We start from the raw sequence: 22,034 nt of genomic DNA, 5'->3' as shown, positions 1-22,034 counted from the left end.
TTGAAATAATATATTGTGGGATCGGGTTGCACGCCACAATAAAAACTGATTGAAATAATAATTGGTTATGACTGCCGAGTTGGCTTCAACTGTTAAAATGAGTTACCTGATTTATTTATATTATTATTATTGCGTACAGGTTAATGTAAGAGACCTTCCTTAGCCTCGTCACTACTTCGTCGAAGTTAGGCTCAGCACTTACCAGTACATGGGGTTGGCTGTACTGATACTACACTCTGCACTTCTTGTGCAGATTTCGGAGTTGGTCCCAGCAGCGTACTGTAGATTTGCTCGGATACAGCTACCAGTGGAGACTTGAGGTATAACTGCACAGCGTTTGCAGTTCTGAAGTCACCTTCTATCTTATCTCAGCTGTGTATTATACTTCAAACAGCTTGAATTTTATTCGAACCTTTATTTGTATTATTCTAGAAGCTCGTGCACTTGTGACTCCAGTTCTGGGATGGTATTTTGGTATCGCGATTATTATGGAATATTCACTTTATTTCAGACTTTATTTTCGCTTTTATTTTCTTGTTATTAATTAATTTTAAATTTTATTTAAAATGGCTAATTATATTCTAACATTGGCTTGCCTTGCAAGTGAAATGTTAGGCGTCATCACGGTCCCGAAGGTGAAAATTTCGGGTCGTGACAAAAAGATTCTTACAATTATCGAATTATTTTTTTAGTTCTTCATTTTTCTTTATTACATAATCTACTGTATTTAATATTATTTTATTTGCTATATAATATTTTATTAGCTCGTCACTTGACTTATATTTTTGTCAATTGCTCTTTTTGTAATATAATGTGTGTGTGTATATATTTTTTTTTTTTCTTACTCCTAAAGTTTTTTTCTTGAAGAATTTATTCCATTTGTCTAAATGTATCAATATTACATTTAAACTTATTATTTATTTTTAAACTAATTCAAATTATAAATATCCACACATTATCTCTATCCCTCACTTTGTATAATTTTTAATTGATTGGTTATCCTCATTTAGTGTTTCATCTATAATTTAGACAATATCAATATTCAATACGAAATTACGAACTTGAATACCTTTACTATCAAGTTAAAAAGTCTACGAATATTTTGAATATTAAAATTTTTGTATTATATGTAACAAGAATTTAACTCACTTGCAACATAAAATTTAAAATTTGATTTTAAAATTTATTTAATTCTTATATTTTATTTAGTATTTATTTTTTTGCTTGAATTTTTTTTATTATCGGATAGTTTTTACTTTATCTACTGAGATTTTAGTTACGTAGTATTGTCCATTGCATGTACGACTTTTTGCTTTCTCATCTCAAATTTAAATAAGACTTATCCTTTTATATTTTTACAACCTATTTATTTATAAAAAAAATTCCTCCTTTTAGTTCATTGTTTATCATTATTGCAATATTCATACTTAGAATTATTACATTGTGATGTAATTTTTTATTAACTTGCCACTTGACTTAGTATTCTTGTTTATTATTTTTATTTATAATGTAAATAGAAATATATTTATCTTACTGCTGAAATTTAATTGATCACTGTTCTTAAAATAGTCTAAATTTATCAATAATATTTTTAAGTATTCTCTAGTTACTTTATTTTATTTTAAGATCAAATCAAATCATAGATATCCTCACTCTATTTATATCCGCCTTTTGTATATTTTTCTATTGTGATATTTTAATTATTTTTTTCTTAGCATTCTACTACATATATAATCAAAATAATATTTATTTAATACTAAATTGTGATTTTGAATCATCCAAAGTATAAACTGAAGTTCTTTTTTTGGTTTAAAGCTATCGGTTTTTTAATTATTGGTATATTTGTATGATACGCCATGCGTTGGTATATTATCGTTATTGCTTTATTCGTCGCTCAATATTGTTGTATTGTCATGTGAGTTTTTATTAATTTATTTTTAGACTTAATATTCTTGCTTATTACCTCCTTATAAAAACATAGATAAATATGAATTTCTTACTCCTGAAATTTAATTGATTGTTACACTTTGCTTATTATCCATTGTATGAATTTTCTCATCATAATTCAAAAGATACTTTCTCATCTAAAATACTCTTATCTCTATATTTTATAATGATTTTCTTAGATTTTTTTGTGAGTAAACTTGTTTCCTTTCTCTAAGTCTTAAGTAATAGTTTTATCATAAAATTGCTAAGTGGTTTATTTTTAGCTTGCCATTTGGCTTAACTACATTGCAAAGTACCTTATATATATATATATATATATATATTGTATTGTATTTTATTTTGTAATTTTTTTAATTTCCAAAGTCATCAAATCTACATCTTTCTGTATTTTTTTATTTTTCCTTCTATTATGACTTTTTACTAAATCTTCACCTCCATATTTCTAGTGAATATAATAGAAGAATTAATGAGACCTATATATATAGATATATAGATTGGATTTGTCTAAAATATTTTTATATTTTATACTAAAATACCAATTGTCTTTTTTCTAAAAATTGCTAGTTAGCTTAATATCAAGCTTGACTATCCTTCTTTTAATATAACATAAATAAATTTAAGTAAGGAAGATCAAGAAATAGAACTTTAATCTATTTATTGCTAAAAGCAACTTAAGAAATAAAAGTATTTATTTAGACCAAATAGCAATGAGCAAACATCTGAATGCTAAATTAAAATAAAAGTTCATGATTATCTATTTGAATGTCCCACTAATTAAGGAAGACGATTTAAAGATTCCTTAACAAATCTACGTCTAGCAATTAGGAGCCTTTGTGGCGTGGCTGATTTCTTTTAATTCAAATTTTGATGAATAAAGATTTCTAGGCAAAATTAACCACACTCTAATTATAAACTAACTAATTTAATTATATTATTTTATTACTTTGTCCTAAAATTGTCAAGTGGCTTGTTAATAACTTGCCAATTGGCTTAACCACAATGCAAACTATATATATATATATATATATATATATATATATATATATATATATATATATATATATATATATATATTATTTTATTATTTTATCCTAAAATTACCAAGTGGCTTGTTAATAATTTGCCAATTGGCTTAACCACAATGCAAACTTTATTCCTTTAATATATATATATATAGAGAGAGAGAGATAGATAGATTGGTGTTTAGATTAGAGTCCTTTACAAACTTGGCAATGTTTGCAGCGGTCATGATTTACCACTTCAAAGTTTTTTTTAGCTGATTTAAAATCCTACTTATTAGATAGAGTGCAAAAGACTATTATCGGTTAATATTTTCAGAATATAAAGATATTTAACTATTCCTTTTTTCAAATAAAACTCATATACTACGTAAATCTTCTATTCTCACATAATTACATATTTGTTTGTAATTAGGAACAATAACTTTTTTTTAAAAGAAAATTATGGACGTGTCTTCCTAATCAAAGTAGGATCAATTTTGTAGTATATGTGCAGTTTAAATCGGAAATGGATTCCATCATTAGGTAATTTACAATTAGATCCTTAAATTATACAAATATTTTAGGACATAAAAGTCGATTAATGTTTCGGCGATATTTTTGTCGTTCAACATTTAGTATAAATTATTCGTGCTTTTATAATAATAACTATTATTATTTTTGATATATATATATATATATATCAATTACTTATGAAAAATATCAAAAAGACAACGATTGAAATTCAATTACTTAAATAATGCGAAAGAATTTTTCTCAATCTTGGGAAAATATGCTATGAGTTGAACTGGAAAACGTGCTATATATTTGTTCAAGTTATTTGGTACAAGAAAAACATCAATAACAACATTGGGCTCACAAACACGAATGGAGCTAGTAGTCCGCCTACGAATTTGAATAAACTCAATTCGTTATTAAACGGCTGGACTCCCCTATTTTTTAGGCGAATTTCGCTACTGTATTCATGAATATAGCAGCGCGAATACAACAAATACAGTCGCGTAACAACTAAATAGTAGCTATATCAAGTAATTATGTATATGGTAGCTACAGGAAGTTAATAACTGCTAAACAATAGTGGTTTCTGAAAATTTTATTTTAAATTAAGAGCCCGTTTGGTCATGAAATGTTTTTCACTTTTTCGTATTTTTAAAAAAAAAAATTAAAATCAGTGTTTGGCCATAAATTTTTCAATCTTCACTTGAAGATGAATTTTGAAACTTTTTGAAAATTTGAAAAACTCCAAAAAGCTGTTTATCAAAATTTTCATGCAGATTACTCACAAAAATTCAAAAACAGCCTAAAATTATATTCATGTCCAAACACAACTCTACTTTTCAAATACCATTTTCAACTGAAATTTGTTTTGATATTTTTTCGAAATTTTACAATTCTTATGTCCAAACGCCCACTAAATTAGATGAAAAGTTGATTGCATGAGAACTATCAGAATAAATAAATAGTAAGAAATATGGAGGAAGTGATGTTATTAGCATTGAATCAATTTGTGGGCTCACCGGAAGAAACACGCACTCTTTCTTTGTTTTTCTGTCATTTTTTATAACTTGATTAGTCAAATTGATAATTATTTTAGCACACATGTAACCTATTAATCAATGAAATGAGTAGAGAATCAGGATGTTTCAAGTTTAAATTACAAATGAGATAAAAAATACTACTCGTAATTGATTTATTTTTATATATTTTAGTGTTGATAAATAGAGTTACTCGATACATATGTTGGGAAATAATAAGTACGATATTTGGTAAAATAATTGAGGTGCGTGTAAACTTGTTCGAATGGGACGACAAAAAAAAAGCATCAATTATTTTCTTAAAGCGAAGAAGCTAGACATTTTCTTTCCCAAAATTTCTACGCACGTTGTCATCTTCGCATGCAAAGTTTTCTTCAAAGAAATTGGAAAGGACCTATTAATTAATTACTCATAACTGAACAATAAATTCTGCGGGGCAGGGCGGGTAACGCCGAGTGTGGATGCGGGGTGAATGAATGCGGATGAAAATACAATACGGGGCGGGATAGGGCGAGTTGAATTTTTGCAAGTTAAGATAGGACCCGCCCCCAACCCGCACCGCCCGTAAGGTTGTCATCTCTAAGTGCTTTCGTGAAAAGTTGTTGAAGTCTCAAAGAAATTGTGAAAAAGAGGGGAATTTTAGCTTTTTGCCAATAATGATTAAGGCATAATCAGTTACGTAGGTTCACCGTTCTCTTGGCGTTAGCCTGTGATACTGACAGCTATGAGCACGTTTGGATTAGTTTATTTTAAATAATTTTAAGTCAAAATAATTTTTAAGTTATTTTGTAGTATTTAAATATATAAAAAATTATTTTTAAGCACTTGTTTTTAAGTAAAAATAACAAAAATAAGTCCAAAGCCAAAAACTAAAATTCTTAACTTATGACTTTTGGCTTAAAAGTCACATACAACTCGCTCATCCAAATGGGCTCTATATCAAATATTTTTGATATGTGATTTTTTACTAGCTTATCACTTTAATAAAATATACTATATATATATATATATATATATATATATATATCGGCTATTTAGAGCAACTAAAAATATATTACATTTCTCTACTCTACCTTCCCAACCTTCTACCTTATGAGCAAAAAAGAAAAAGAAAGTTTTGATTTAAATTAATTTCTCCTAAAAGTATTAAAGTTAATCATAAACGAGATATTGTTTTTATTACCAATTATTTTCTATATTTTCAAATGTTGAAATTGTCGACTACTTCAAGTTTAATTTTTATAAGTAATATTTATTTGAAAAATAAAAAGTGACGTACCATAATTTTCAGTAGAATATGAGAATCTAGCAGGGGTAATAGAGAAAAAGACAAATATAGAAAGCCAATTATCATTTGATATATACTACTACATACCGAGTAAGAAGAAGCAAATTGGAAGTTGTATTTCAAAACCTGCAAAGCTTGTTCTTGCTTTCATATTACCTCAACTCAAACTGCTCCTCCTGTCTTTGTTATATACAACAAACAAAAAGAGTATTAAGAAAACTTCTACTCCGATCCATTTTGGCTCTTAGATTTTCTTGAATCTTAAACTGTAAGTGTTGCTTTTATCTTTGGCTCTAATTAGCCTTTTCAGTTTCTTGTTTATATGCACGTTATCTCCCCTCTCCCAAACACATACACACCTGCCTGGAACACAATTATATACTATCTTCTTCTTCGGGTATTTGATAGGTTTAACCTTTGATGTAATTTTTATCAGTTAGCTCATTATACTTTGGAAAATATGGTTTCAAATTAATATTCGTTAAAGTTTTAATATTTTTAAACCTATTATTTTCAACACGAAATATATATATATATATATATATATATATATATATATATATATATATATATTTTCGTGTTGAAAATAATAGGTTCAGTAGCTCCATGATCTTTGTATCATTTAGTTAGAAATTATGCTTTCCTCCATGATTTAAATACTAGATATATAGAAACTTTAAAAGTGAGATTCAGTTTTAGGTTTAGCTCGTTATGTACTAATTTTTTTTTTTATGAAAATAAACTTGTTAGTTTGTTGTTCATCAACCATCTTAATTAATCATTAAAAACAACAATGGAAAAGTAGGGTTTGGCCGTTTGAGGAAGGGGAGGGAAAAAAGGAAGAAAAAAAGAAAACAAAAAGAGGTGTCTGTTCTATCGCGCTGATTTTTATAGATTTGTGTAAGTAATCGATCCACGTGGTCTTTCAACTAAAAGCTGTTATATCTGTCTGCCTACTGTCACATGTCGCTTTTAATGTTTTAGTACTAGCGTTTTTATTTTTGCTTCTAGTTTAACTTATAAACATCATATTTTATACTTTCCGTCTTGTGAACCTAATTCGTATCAAAAGTAATGACTCATTTACTTATTTAAAAAAAAATTAATTTTATGCAATGTTTTATAACCACACAAAATATATAGGTCTCATATTATACCACAAGTTTAAAAATCTTCTCTATTTTCTTAAATTCTGTATCAAGTTAAATAGGTTCTCATAAATTAAAACGGATATTTTACTTTGAGTTTAATTTGTATGCATAGGTATCAACTCTCTTCTCTATCATGTCATATTTTACTTTATTTAAAAGATTACATATCTCATTTTTCATAAATATATGATAGAGGTATATAAAACTTCTAATTCCAACAGAAAAGACAAATTACTGAGAAAGAAAAGATAGCTTTTTGTAACCCGTAATAGTAGTAGCAGTTCAGATTCGATAATTTTCGTTTTTGGATAATTCCATACACTCCTCTCCAAATATATAACAATAAGTTTCTTGGGATTTGCGATATTATATTCTCCTATCTTATATGGATCTTTTGGCAAATGATCAACTTTCTGCAATATCCCAGAACTGCCCTTTTGTGGTGTTAATAATTAAATGCTATTTCTTGTAATCTTTTGTTTAAAAGCCGATATAAGGTATTAAACAATACAACTATAATGTTCCTCGGAACCATCTTTGAGAGAATCAAGCAAGTTAAGAGAAAGAAGCTTGAATCGGTTCAAACTCCAAACTGAAATAATTTAAGCATTCAAAGTTTTTACCTCCTCCTAGAAACAAATATTATTAATTGCCAAAACTAAGTAATTAGTGTGTTAAGCTGAATTGACACGTGTTATGTTTTTGATTAAAAACAAATCACACCAATCATATAGCATAAACAGTGGTAGAGGTTTGTTTCTTCACAATTTTACATTCAACGATAGAAACCAGACGGGTAACTTTGGAATAATAATCATCTGAATTAGTTTATTACAACCAAAACAAAATAAGGAATGTGATTTTAATATATGAAATCACAAGAAAAGTTAATGTTTATGTTTGTGGGTGAAAAACCTTGGGATACCAGTGTTCAAATCCCATGGAAATAAAAGTTAATGTTTATTTTTTTTGCCTGAGCTTTGGTGAGCAAAGTTAATCGGATACTTGTGCAGCTAGGAGGTACCGGGTGGGCAAAGTTAATCGGATACTATTGTGTATACTATTGTGTTGCTTGGAGATAGCATATACCTTGTAGAATAGTCGAGTTACATGCAAGTTGCTGTCAGGGGCGGATGCATGCTTAACGAAGTGGTGTCACGCGATATAAATTATCTCTTTGTGTGTTTGTTATGTGTTTGATTTTGCTCTAAGAGGTCAAAGGTTCGAACCTTAAATAGCACCTTTTTTTTTTTGCAAATATTTGAGAGAGCCTATGTGGTTAATTGTGATGAACTAGAATTTAACTCGGGACCTTTTCTACTTAAGAATCAACAAAACCAATAGATTAAGACTATTAAAATTATTATTCTCGTTCTTCTATAAATTTCGCCACCACTTACAAAAATTCTTCCCGTACTCCCCTGGACACCACAATATATATATATATATATAAGTCAAGGTTGTTCAAACACTTTGATATGAATTGAGTCTGCAAAAATTTGGTTCGCTGGACTAATTTTTATGTAACACCATATGATGTATCTTCATTATATATATGTTGCAGTGAGAGAAGGGCAGCTTGTAATTGACCAAAATGGCAGCTGATGATATTAGTGAGAAGCTGTTAAGTAAAGTACAAGTCCAAGAGGGTGATAATGGATTGAAACTTAAGGACAAGATATGGAACGAGTGGAAGAAAATGTGGGTAATTGCTGCTCCTGCTATTTTTACTAGATTCTCAACGTTTGGTGTAAATGTCATTAGCCAAGCATTCATCGGTCACATTGGATCTATCGAACTAGCAGCTTACGCGCTTGTCATCACTGTCCTCCTCAGATTCGGGAATGGCATTCTGGTACTCCTTCCGGTCCATATTATCTGTCTTTTTGCATGTCCTTTAAAGAAAAAAGTTTAATTGTCCTTTATCTCTCTTTAAACGTCTCACATTGGATCCATTTAACTAGTAGCATATGCCTAGGCATCAATGTCCTCTTGAGATTCAAGCATGGCTTTTTTGTATGAATTTAACTTATATACGCTGACAGTGTGAAAAGTTTTTACACTATCAGTGTATTTTAACATGTTGTAACAGTTCTGAAGTTACTAATCAAACTTGTATGGAGGATTGCTTACTTGCTAATCTTTTATCTTACTTGATAAGTGTGACATTTACTATCAGTGTATAGAAATTAAAGCTCTTCGTCGAGCAAGAATGGAGATGTATAGTTCACTTGATTCGTCGATTGTATTTGTTTTTCTCCATGTATAAGCGATAACTTTCATCCAAATGTGCAGTTAGGAATGGCAAGTGGATTGGAAACGTTATGTGGACAGGCCTATGGTGCTAAACAATATCACATGTTAGGCATATATCTCCAAAGATCTTGGATTGTCTTGACAGTAACAGCGACTCTGCTTTTACCGATCTTTATTTTCACAGCGCCAATATTAAAAGCTTTAGGCCAGGATGAAGCGATAGCTAAAGAGGCCGGAGTCATTTCGTTATGGTTAATACCAGTGATTTATGCCTTCATTGCATCTTTTACATGCCAAATGTTCTTACAAGCACAGAGCAAGAACATGATCATTTCATACTTAGCAGCATGTACTCTTGTGATCCATATATTTCTATCGTGGCTTTTAACCGTGAAGTTCAAATTTGGAATTACTGGCGCCATGATATCGACACTTTTGGCATACTGGCTTCCGAATATTGGTCAGTTAATGTATGTTACTTGTGGAGGATGCAAAGAAACATGGAAAGGTTTTACTTCGTTGGCCTTTAAAGATCTCTGGCCTGTTATCAAGCTCTCTTTCTCTTCAGGTGCAATGCTCTGGTGAGATTTCACTCTATTGTTTCATTGTTTGCAAGTTGTTTCACACTCTTCATGTTAAATCAGAATCTAAATAGAAACTACCGGCGTATCACTTTTTCCTTATCGATACCCCTTGGATTTTTTCTAAAGGGTATGAATGAGAAATGGAAGAGGCACCTCTTGGATTGCAACTCTTCATCTTACCCTTTCATTGTCTATATATTTAGAGGCTGGGCCTAAGTTTTCATATATGGAAATCTGAAAACTTCGCATTATTTTTCCAAATAAACATAAGTGTCAAGTGTGATTTACTCTGTTTGTTGAGTTTGCCGAAATTCTGCAATTTGTAGTGTCGCTATCACAGAATAGTTATTTCATTCTATCCTGGGAGGAATTAATCCAAAACCTTGGGCAGCAACGCTTTCTATTTTGTTTATTGAACTAACATTTCTTTGCTTCTCCAATTTTCTGGTTTTGAACACAGTTTACCAACAATACCAACTCTTTTTATATCCTTGACGATATTACAAAAGGACTATGAACGAGTCGTTTTATGTGATGAAAATCTTGAATCTTTTGGACTTGTTTTGGCAGCCTTGAACTCTGGTACAACACTATACTGATTCTTCTTACCGGAAACCTGAAAAATGCTATGGTTCAGATTGATGCTCTTTCTATATGGTAATCTTGTTGTATTCCACCTCTCTCAATCATTTAGACATTCCCTTACATCAGTCATCTTATTGATCAAGTTTTCCCCCTCTTTTGCAGTCTTAACATCAATGGTTGGGAAATGATGATTTCTCTTGGATTCTTAGCTGCAGCATGGTACTATAACCACAGTCCTAGAAACTTTAGATTCTTTTTTTTTATGCGACGATATCTCATTCATGTTCACGAACATATAGTGTACGAGTATCAAACGAGCTGGGAAGAGGGAGCGCAAAAGCAGCAAGATTTTCAATCTTGACAATAGTGGCAACCTCGTTTGTCATTGGCTTCGTCCTGTTTCTGTTCTTCCTGTTCTTGCGCGGACGCCTGGCTTATATATTCACTGAAAGTGAAGATGTAGCTGAAGAAGTGGATCACTTATCTCCTCTATTAGCATTTTCTATACTTTTGAACAGTGTCCAACCAGTTCTTTCTGGTAAGTTACTTGATTCATATGTTAAATGTATGAAATTGTAAACATAATATGAACATAATTTCCAATATTTGATGTCACAACTTTAAGATTTCATGTTACAGGTGTAGCTGTTGGAGCTGGATGGCAGAGCATAGTAGCATATGTTAACATTGGCTGTTACTACTTGGTTGGAATTCCAGTTGGAGTTGTGCTTGGTTATGTTTTCAATATGCAAGTTAAAGTAAGTTGTTCATTTCTTATTTTTTTTCTTTTTAAACTTTTCTCATTTTGGCTGATGGTTATTTTATCTTATATTTTTTTGTAGGGTGTTTGGGTTGGAATGCTGTTTGGTGTACTGACGCAAACTACAGTACTACTTGTAATCACTCTAAAAACTGATTGGGATAAGCAGGTATTTCTTCATTTTAGTCTGTGCACTAGCTTGACTACTAAGGTTACGGGTTTGAGCCGTGAAAGCAGTCATTAATAATTGCATTAGGTTAGACCGTCTACATCACAACTTTGGATGCGGTCCTTCCCTGGACCCTCCGTGAATGCGGGATGCTTTGTGCCCCGAGCTGCCCCATATATATATATATATATATATATATATATATATATATATATTAGAACTAAACTCATAAAATAATGATGAAGTTATTTTTCATTCGACGTACAAATTGTCTCCTGCAGGTATTAATTGCTCAGCAGAGAGTGAAGAAGTTCTTTATAGAAGCTGAACCTAATGCTGATTCACAGACTGCTTGAAGTTGAGATTTATACCTTTTTTGATTACTGGTATTTGCTGCCATATTATTTTACATGGCCTTCATTCATGCAAAAGGAAAATTTGAGTAGGGGCTCATTGGATTAATATCTCCTTCTCTTTCTTTTCTTCGAATCAAAATTTGTAGGAAATAAAAAGAAAAGAAGAATTGATGTGGCTTATCATAGGAATTTATTGTCAAAACTTCACTTCAATCAAAACCATACTGCAATCAGCAAAAGTGGAGTAATAAATTATCTAATGTTACATTTGTAACCATATTAATGGGCGAGCTTGCATATAAAACAGTTAAACTTACATATGGTTAGAGAAGATCAGAGAAAGGGTCACTGAGACTGGCGCATGCAGCTCTTAGTTCATCTGAACTTAGTATTTTCAACTGCGTGAAAAAATTCACTTAGATTTCAATATATACTAAGTTTGAACTCATAATTTAAAAACACAATAAGTTCTGTGCTAAGTCGAGGTGGATTCAAAATTTAAATTTAAGGGGTTCAATTTTTGAAAAAAATAATCTTCAAAGATTTCATATGTTTTATTTACCCATTTCACATGTTATATTCTAGCAACCTTTTGTGAAACTGACCATATAACTAAAATAATATTCGGAATTGATAAATAAATAGTGTAATAGATACCATGTGCAATGATTGTTATCCACCCTCTCACTGAACCTATATGTTATAATAAAAGGTCAGAAAATGACAATTACATGTGACGGATATTATGATTTCCCCTTACTTCATTAATAGTAGCGTTGCACAAAAATCGTATTACAATTAACGAGTGAATTCTGATCTTTTGATTTAACACAGTTAATTAGAAATCAAATATACCATTGTATCAGCTTCAGAGTTGAGTTCCAGTGGGGCTCTAACGAAGGTAAAATATTCTAGGATTCTGACCAATTCCCAATCGTTTAAGTTCCTTCTAAATTAAAACTTATGCTCCAGCCAGTATCAGATCTGCTCTGTGAAAAGTGAAAAGTGAAAACTTTAGACTTGAATCTCTGCCCAATAAGTAAAGATCAGAATAGTTCTCTTAAGAGGAGAGTGTCCATTCCAATTTCCAACAGGAGATCTACAAACCATTTCCAGCTTTAAAGCTTATCAATCATCCAACATCCCATATTTTTTGCTAGCTATTACTGTGTTCGATTTTACCAAGTAGGTATGGCTTTCCTCTTTTTGTCGACATGCCATAAAAAATTTCTTCTCATTTTGTCCAATTTGTTTTCCACCGTGATAGGCAGGGGAAATGGTGACATGAAATAGGTCGGAAGAGTATCCTACACACTCATTGATGAGAATTAATCTTCCCCCGAGCAATAAAATAGGCTAATCTTTTTTTGCATTTTTCTGCAACTCCTTGTCATCTACCTTGTGCTTTATGTTTTGCTCCCAATGGTAATCCTAGGTATGTTGTTGGAAGATCACTAGTCATGCAACTAAGCACCTCTATCCATGTTCAAAGTTGGTCTCCATTCCTTTATTTTGGTATATAGTTTGCTGTAGAAATTCCTAATGTTCCTCTTGATTGCCTCAGAGTTTTCATCTCACCATTCATTTCCAGTCTTTCATCTGTGAGCATTAGCCATTTTCTAAAAGTTGGTTTTCTTATCACCTTGTTTCAACCAAAGGCACCTGGAGTTTTGTCTCCCAACAGATTTGAGTTCATCTTTCAGCCAGATCTCTTTCTTCCATCACACTGTCCCAAATGAATAAGCATTCCATTGCTTAATTTGAGTTTCAACATCTCGAGCTTTTTGGCAAGGATGAAATCCAAAAGCTTTGTACCATCTCATCTACTCCTGAAGACTGATATATAGCAGCAAACTTTTTTAGTAAAAGTACTCAATAGTTAGCTATGTCTTACTTCTATAGCTTCATGGCTGGATTAGTACATGCACGAGCTGGAATTCTTGGCATTCAAAGCTTGCTGCAAAACTCACCAAACCGTGACATACTATTCATAGACTCTATAGACAAGTCTATTGCAGTAAAACGCCTTGAAATACTATTCATAGGCTCTATAGGGCAACTCTTTGGCTACTAACAAAGTACTACAATTCTAACCTTGTCTATCAGCCAAAAACCGGCTTCAAACATAAAGTAACAACACCTAAGTGTGTTGCAATCACTACATATGAGAGGGGCCGTAGATTTTATCAATAAGAAAAGACAACTGCAGCATGCAGAGTGGATTTGAAGCTTAGGAAATCCTGTGCCATTTCGACATAATTCCGGGACACATCACTCCCTTCGGACCTGGCAACAATGACCAACTTCTCTAGCACTTTAGCATTCTAGAGCAAATATGGTACCAATGGTCATACAAACTTACTTGCACTTAGTGGTCCATGTAAGTGAATGATCTTGACGGCCAGATTTAGCAACGAGCAGTTAAAATTATGTCTCCGAATCCTCCTATTGTATCCATCTTCAATTGTGAAACCTGAGAACAGGTACTGCAGGAAAAGAATCTGCTATAACCAGTTATTCTCCTTATAAAGAAGTTAAGAGAATCAAGGAGATGATTGTGGATAAAATAAGAATATGATGAATATATAGATTCATGGAACATGTCAAGTGCTTAGCAAATTTTACAAGTTGATGCGTGCAAACAACAAGATGGTCGCCTACTTCCGTTTTAAACATCTTTTTCCTACAATTACAAAAGGACGACAGAAAAATTGCCCTAATCATAGAATGAATTTTGATAGCACAACATGAAATTTCTGGCAAATCACTAAGTCTGTCTTCCGCCTCCATGATTTTTCTCTTCATTTTCCTATGCATTGCATCTGTTTACAATGAACTTGAGAATTTCAGTATAAATAGCACAGCCAATAGACTTCCGAAATATCTAATGAATTATAGGACACTGCACTCAGGTCCAAAAGAATGGATTACTGAAAGGCACAAAAATTACAAGTATAGAACGTTTACTATAGCTACTGAGTATTCCCTTTGCAAATATATATAACCTTTTTTATAGCTATTTGTATATCCTAAAGTATCATAGTATCCTTGTCTTGTTACCACTTGCACTCTTAACATCTACTTGCTTACACATGCAATCTGGCATTGGGAATGTGTAGAGGGAACTACTACTTTTCTTTAACTCGACCCCCTTTAAATCACTATGATGAAGCATGTCTTGCAATTGGCGTTTGAATTCGTTCCATCTAATATCCGGGCTGTCAAACAAAAGAGCCAATTTCCTTTTATCTGGTTTGATTGTCTTTGCATGTCCTTCATTCAGATATCTTCTGTGACCCACTAAGAAGTGGGGAAAGTTGCCACCCTGAGTTGTGACAAAGGCTTCACTATAAAGACAAACTGTATAATCAAGTGCTGCCAACCTAGATGAGTGTCCCTCAAATGGAGCGAGTTCTTCTCGGGAAGCTAATGTATCTTTTGATTCCAGACGCGGGAATATCTGTTTGAGTGGGGTCATATATTTCTCAGCTTTGTAAATTTTCCCCGCGGCAACATAAAGTGAGGTGTTATTGTCAAACCCCATGCCTCTAAGCATCATGCCTACCTCAAGTGGAGTTAACGGGCACTTCCCATCTATTCGGTTTGCACCTGGCCTAATAACTCTTCCCCTTCGCCTGAATTTTCCTCTCCAACTTCTTTCACGGGCAATATCCATCTCATGTTTTTCTTCTTCCCCACCATCATATATACAGCACGAAAATGCAACCATGTCCTCTTCAAAGCGGAGGTGCACCGAGACATACCTCCCACTCGTTTTCAAGCTCCTTTTTACCATTCGATCAACCATCTTTGCTGCAAGCATGCGTATGGGCTCTGAAAACCTAAGCGCTTCAAAATTGCACAAACATCGCAGCCCTTGTATATTTGGAGGAACCGAGTGGGCCAATCTGTTTGAAAAAGGCGCAATGCGAACAGCCCCCAACTCCTTCAGCTTAGGCAGGACCTTTTGAAGATAATAGGTTGGACTGGACCATGCCTTTACTCTCAAGTTAACAATGCTACTTATATTATTATCAAACTGAAGCAGTACATCTTCAGGGAGTTGACTGATCACTTTCACATGATTTCTTAGTGCATATATGAAGAAATCCTCATCAAATATGTCGCCGAACTTGCTAGAATCTCGCCAAACACTGTTTAAATGAAAAATTGGAATCACAAGAGTAGCATTCAGTAATCCTGCAACTGCTACAGCATCACATATCGATAACCTTTGTTGGTTCAGTCCACCATTCGCCTCGATTATGAGGTAGCCATTCGACTTTGGGAGTTGATCAATGAAACCTTCTTGAGAAACAGTACAAGGCTTCCAAACTTGATGCAACTTGGGATTCCACACATTTGTTAACAAATTGGAGGATCCATTGTTGTGGGAATCCATGAATGGCCAGAGCTTATCAAAAACCTGTGGGCTACGGTAAAGTGATCCAGGTGGAGACACCTCAGTTGTAGCAGCAGATGCATCAAAAAAGCCTAAAGTACCCATATATAACAACATTCCAGATATATACAATAAAGGAGCAAAAAGTAAGACTCCTCTTCGTCTATATACAGCAGATACTATCATAAAACCTAACTTTTCCTGCAGTTTTAGTGAAATACCTCCTCCACCTCCAACTCCAAAGGCAGCACTGTTCTTATTCCGCCCATGACGCAAACGAGGGGACGATGGCGGAGACACACCATTCCCTAGCCTGCTTAGGCCGTGCATATTTGTGGACGCAATTTCCAACTACAATATCTTACGATTGGGAATTTCTTCAAAACCACATAGCCTGAGCTCAGAAGTCAGATCAGTGGTTGTTGATCTTGTTTTAGTCTAAAAAATGGGAAGCAAAGAAGCCCAACACTAATTCAGAGGCGAATGTAGCCTTTTTGGCTAAAGGTAACTCAGAATTTCGAAACGGAATATGAATATATATGTAAAACCTACTAAAGTCTCAATATGTATTAGATCTGAACCCAAAATTTTTAACACTACAATGAGCTCAAAGCTGAACTTCGTTAAATTAAAATTCGCAATAAGCCTCAGAACACAATCGATGAGAGAAATTGCTATGAAGGTGAAAATATTAGTGAACGGAGTTAATTGGGCAAAACAGTTGGGAACACTAAAATAATGGTGGAATATTGATGGTGGTGGTGATGATGATGATAATGGTGGTGGTGGTGGGAGAAGTTGTAACTTTTAACTATATAATAAAATAATATGGCTGTCAAGACTCACCGACACTGGCAGTGGGAGCCTTTTGATGACAGTTTGAAAAAAAGGGAGAGAGAGAGAAAGGAGTCCTTGACCAATGGCTTGGATTAATTCTTTAGGGTTCGTTTGGTACCATTCATAAGGTGAGATAACATGTGGATTAAATTTATATTATATTTGTTTGGACATTAAGATAAATTTAATCTCAAACTTAATTTAAAATATCTTATCTTATCCCATTAAACTTAGATTATTTTATCTCACCTCCCATATGATATAATCTAGTCATGGATTATAATCCCGAGATAATTTAGTCTCGGGATTATAATCCTGGGATTGTAATCTCTGGACTAAATTATCCCACATGGAGGTGGGATAAAGTGGGATAAGATGGGATATCCTGAATTAAGTCTGGAATTAAATGTATATCGTGTTTGGTTGGCGGTATAAATTTATCCTGGATAAATAGGATAAATTTATACCGTCAACCAAACACGGTATAAATTTAATCCCATAACTATTGCTAACATATGGGCCTGACCCATCCAATATGGCCCAGTCAATGCAGGCCTTGAAATTAATGAATTGGGTCGGGCAAGTTGTAACGACCCGGCCGATCGTTTTGAGAATTTAAGTCTCGTTCGGCGGCATAAGGCCCTTAGCAACTTCATATTATGTGTATTGATTTACGTGCATGGCTAAATTCAGTTATCGAATGTTTTAGAGTGATTTGGGATACTTAGTCCCTAAAACGGAAGCTTAAGTCTTAGGATTTTGACCGTAGTCAGAACTATGTGAAGGCGACTCTGGAATGGAGTTCCGTCGGTTCCATTAGCTCTGTTGGGTGATTTTGAACTTAGGAGCGTTTCCGGACTGTAAATCCGAGGTGTGTAGCTGATTTAGGCTTGAAATGGCAAAAGTCGAATTTTTGGAGATTTGGACCGGAAGTGGACTTTTTGATATCGGGATCGGAATGCGATTTCGAGAGTTGGAACAGCTCCGTTATGTTATTTGGGACTTGCCTACAAAATTTGACGTCATTCCGGGTTGATTTGATAGGTTTCGGCACGGGTTTTAGAAGTTGAAAGATTTAAAAATTTATAAGTTCGATTCATGGTGCGATTCGTAGTTTCGATATTGTTTGATGTGATTTGAGACCTCGAGCGAATCCGTATTAGGGTATGGAACTTGTTGGTATGCTTGGACGAGGTCCTGGGGGGGCTCGGGTGTGTTTCGGACAAGTTGCGGATGATTTCCATGGTTTTGGGGAGGTTTGAGTTCTGGTGTAATCGCACCTGCGGACCTTGGGCGCAGGTGCGATGGTCGCAGGTGCGATGGTCGCAGGTGCGAAGATGGAGGCGCAAGTGCGAGAAGAGCTGGACTTGGCAGTCTCCGCAGGTAGGGGTGTCAATGGATATTTAAAAACCGACTAAACCGGCCGAACCATACCGATTTCTAGGTTTCTTTTAATAAAACCGTAGGTTTTTATATAAATCTTTAACTGTACCGATAATTAGGGTAGGTTTTTTATTTTATAAAAATAAACCGAAAAAATACCGAACCATCTCGAATAAATTTACATGTGAAAAATATATTTATATATTAAGTTTAGAATAATAATGTATTAAAATTTTCTTTGGACCTTGGAATTGTGAAAACGGTTACAAGCAAATAAGTAATTAGACTCAAAATCTTAATTCACAAACCTATAATGCTACTCTATTGAAACTAAATTATTTTCAACATATTCACTAGCAAGACACAAGCTATTCTAGCGATTAGTAGCAAACTATAATGTATTGAATATATTTTCTTTCATATGATTTTAGATTTATCTTTTCGAATATTTAATCTTCTATAGACTTTATTCTTGAGTTCCAACTTGGTTAATATCTTTTCACTCGGTTAATATCTTTGTTTAGTTTCTTTTACGCTTTGATGGATCTATACTCTGGCCATCTTTAATATTTTCTTAATTCATCACCCTTTAAAGATTAAAAATATCTAGAGAGTTTGCTAAGTTCTACAAAATATGTATGTTATTGCATTCTACTTCTACTAGTGCCTTTTACATGACATTTTAAAAAAATACCGAAAATTAATCGAACTGTACCGATACCAAAGAGAAACCGACATGATTGGGACGGTTTCGAAAAGTCTAATTTTGGTTATATATAATAGAATAACCAAAAAATTAGTATGGTACAAATGTTAGAAAATAACTGTCCGAACCGAACCATTGACACCCCTATCCGCAGGTGCGGAGAATTTATGCGCATCAGCGAACTCGCATGTTCGGAGATGGAAGTGCAAATGCGAGAATTGAGAGTTGGCCTTCGGTCGCAGGTGCGAGGAAGTTTCGCATTTGCGATGCCCGCGGGTGCGCAAAAGGCTCGCAGGTGCGGAGACTGTGGGAGTTAGTTACTTCCGCAGGTGCGACTGGTTAGACCGCAGGTGCGGTAGGCACAGGTGCGAGGATCGCTGGGCAAAAAGGGGTTGGAATCGAGGGTTAGTTCATTTTCACTCTATTTTTTATTTTTAGCTTGGGAGAAGGCGATTCTTTGAGGGGCTTTCAGAGGAATCCTGTGGGTAACGATTTCTTACTCGAATTTGGTTTATTGCATTTATCTATAGTTGTTTCTCCATTTAATTTCGGATTTTTGGGGTTGAAATTGGGAAAAAATTTGGAAGAACTTCTTCAATAAAGATTTTGAGTTTTGAAGGGAGATTTGTGGTCGGATCTGAGTAATTCTTATATGGTTGGACTCGTGAGTGAATAGGTGTTCGTATTTTGTGACTTTTATCCAATTCCGAGACGTGGGCCCGGGTCGACTTGTTAGGGCGGATTTCGGAATTTTTGTGAAAATATTGATTTCACTAATTAGATGAGTCTATTATGGTTGTATTCATGATATGCAAATTGCGTTTGGCTAGATTTGGGCCATTCAGAGTCTGATAATCGAGGAAAGGGCATTCTTACGGACTGATTGAGCTTGGTTCGAGATAAGTATCTTGCCTAACCTTGTGTGGGGGACTTCCCCTTAGGATTTGAGTCTTTTATGTTGATTGTAGTCCGTGTACACGAGGTGACGAGTGCGTGCACGAACTTATTTGTGGGATGTTAGCCTTTTAGGATTCTTAGATCCTTGTATTCATTGAATATGCAGTTGTTCTTGTTATGATTATATATCTTAATTACTAGACTCACATCTACCTTCTTAATTAGAATCAATTGCTTCATGATCCACTATTATTTTTACTTGATTCATATGTGCCTTAACTGAAACTATTATCTCTTTTATAGCCATGCTATCTTTTCATAACTGTTTATCTTTATTTGGAATTTATATTATTTCATCCTATAATTGTTCAGTCTTAATTGAGGTTATGATTATTTTTTCGCTGCTTATCCTTAATTGAATTGTTGAATATCCTTCGTAATTTTCTCAACCTTAAAAGAAGTTTAGATATCCTATATCTTAGTCGACTTGTTTTATTTGGCATTATTTGATTCGTGTTAGCTACCCTGTTGTTGAAGTGTATATTGTGGGATTGATTGAGTTTTAAAGCTCTAATTCATATTTTAATCCATTTTTCACATAAAAACTTTTCGAAAAATTTTACGGACTGCGCACGCAAGACGAGTAATGATAAATAGTACTTTTGGAGGTCTTAGAATACATAATTAATTATTAACTTTAAAGATGACATTTTGGGTCATCACATTCTCCACCTCTAAAACAAACGTTCGTCCTCGAACGGAGTTAGAAAAAGTACCTGAGCTGGTGAATAAGTGTGGATAACAGCTGCGCATATCATGCTCGGTCTCCCAAGTTGCCTCCTCGACCAGCTGACCCCTCCATTGAACCTTCACGGAAGCAATTTTCTTTGACCTCAGCTTTCGAACCTGCCTATCTAAAATAGCCACTGGTTCCTCAACATAAGATAGATCCCTATCCAACTGAACCGAAATGAAGTCTAACACATGAGACGGAACGCCGTGATATTTCCGAAGCATAGAAACATGGAATACCGGATGAACTGCAGAGAGACTAGGTGGTAGTGCAAGTCTGTAAGCCACCTCTCCAACTCTCTCAAGAATCGCAAAAGGTCCAATATACCTAGGGCTCAACTTGCCCTTCTTCCCCAACCTCATCACACCCTTCATAGGCGAAACCTAGAGCAATACCCGCTCACCAACCATGAATGCAACATCACGAACCTTCCGATCCGCATAACTCTTCTGTCTAGATTGGGCTGTACGAAGTCAATCCTGAATCAACTTAGCTTTTTCCAAGGCATCCTGAACCAAGTCTATACCCAATAGCCTAGCCTCGCCCGATTCGAACCAACCCACTGGAGACCGGCACCGCCTACCATACAAGGCCTCATACGGAGCCATCTGAATGCTCGACTGGTAACTGTTGTTGTAAGCAAACTCAGTAAGTGGTAAGAACTGGTCCCAAGCACCCCCAAAATCTATCATACACGCACGGAGCATATCCTCCAATATCTGAATAGTGCATTCGGACTGTCCGTCTGTCTGATGGTGAAATATTGTACTTAACGCCACAAGAGTACCCAACTCTCGCTGTACAACCTTCCAAAACCGTGAGGTAAACTGTGTACCCCGGTGAGAGATGATAGATACCGGTACACCATGAAGTCTGACAGTCTCACGAATATAGATTCGAGCCAACTGCTCGGAAGAGTAGGTAGTCATCACAGGAACGAAATGAGCTGACTTGGTCAGCCTATCCACAATCATCCAAACGGCATCAAACTTTTGCTGAGTCCGTGGAAGTCCAACAATGAAGTCCATAGTGATTCGCTCCCATTTCCACTCTGGAATCTCTAACTTCTTAAATAACCCACCTGGCCGCTGATACTCATACTTCACCTGCTGATAATTTAGGCACTGAGCTACATATTCCACTATGTCTTTCTTCATCCTCCTCCACCAGTAATGTTGCCTCAAGTCCTGATACATCTTCGCAGCACTCGGATGAATGGAGTACCGCGAACTGTGAGCCTCCTGGAGAATCAATTCATGCAAACTATCTACATTAGGCACGCATAGCCTGCCCTGCATCCGTAATACACCTCTATCTCCAATTGCGACTTCCTTGGCATCACCATGCTGAACTTTGTCCTTAAGGA

At 34.4% G+C, this 22,034-nt stretch overlaps 2 protein-coding genes across 2 annotated transcripts; one reads left to right on the top strand and one right to left on the bottom strand.

Annotated features, from left to right (window-relative positions):
* The first annotated feature begins 5,891 nt into the window (after window positions 1-5,891).
* Window positions 5,892-11,927, top strand: LOC104091197 (protein DETOXIFICATION 21-like). Its single transcript, XM_009596476.4, has 9 exons — window positions 5,892-6,057; window positions 8,505-8,795; window positions 9,236-9,777; window positions 10,351-10,437; window positions 10,528-10,584; window positions 10,665-10,903; window positions 11,005-11,123; window positions 11,208-11,294; window positions 11,576-11,927. Exons 2-9 carry the CDS (start codon window positions 8,535-8,537, stop codon window positions 11,648-11,650), a joined length of 1,467 nt encoding a protein of 488 aa, XP_009594771.1. The 5' UTR covers window positions 5,892-6,057; window positions 8,505-8,534; the 3' UTR covers window positions 11,651-11,927.
* A 2,596-nt stretch (window positions 11,928-14,523) lies between these two features.
* On the bottom strand, window positions 14,524-16,538 carry LOC104091198 (O-fucosyltransferase 9). The gene has a single exon (XM_009596477.4). It carries the CDS (start codon window positions 16,380-16,382, stop codon window positions 14,688-14,690), a length of 1,695 nt encoding a protein of 564 aa, XP_009594772.1. The 5' UTR covers window positions 16,383-16,538; the 3' UTR covers window positions 14,524-14,687.
* Window positions 16,539-22,034: the final 5,496 nt, after the last annotated feature.

The sequence above is a fragment of the Nicotiana tomentosiformis genome, chromosome 3, assembly GCF_000390325.3.
Source record: "Nicotiana tomentosiformis chromosome 3, ASM39032v3, whole genome shotgun sequence".
Classification (NCBI taxonomy): Eukaryota; Viridiplantae; Streptophyta; class Magnoliopsida; order Solanales; family Solanaceae; genus Nicotiana; species Nicotiana tomentosiformis.
The sequence above is the reverse complement of the archived record's forward strand: the minus strand, read 5'-3'. Positions and strand labels throughout refer to the sequence as shown.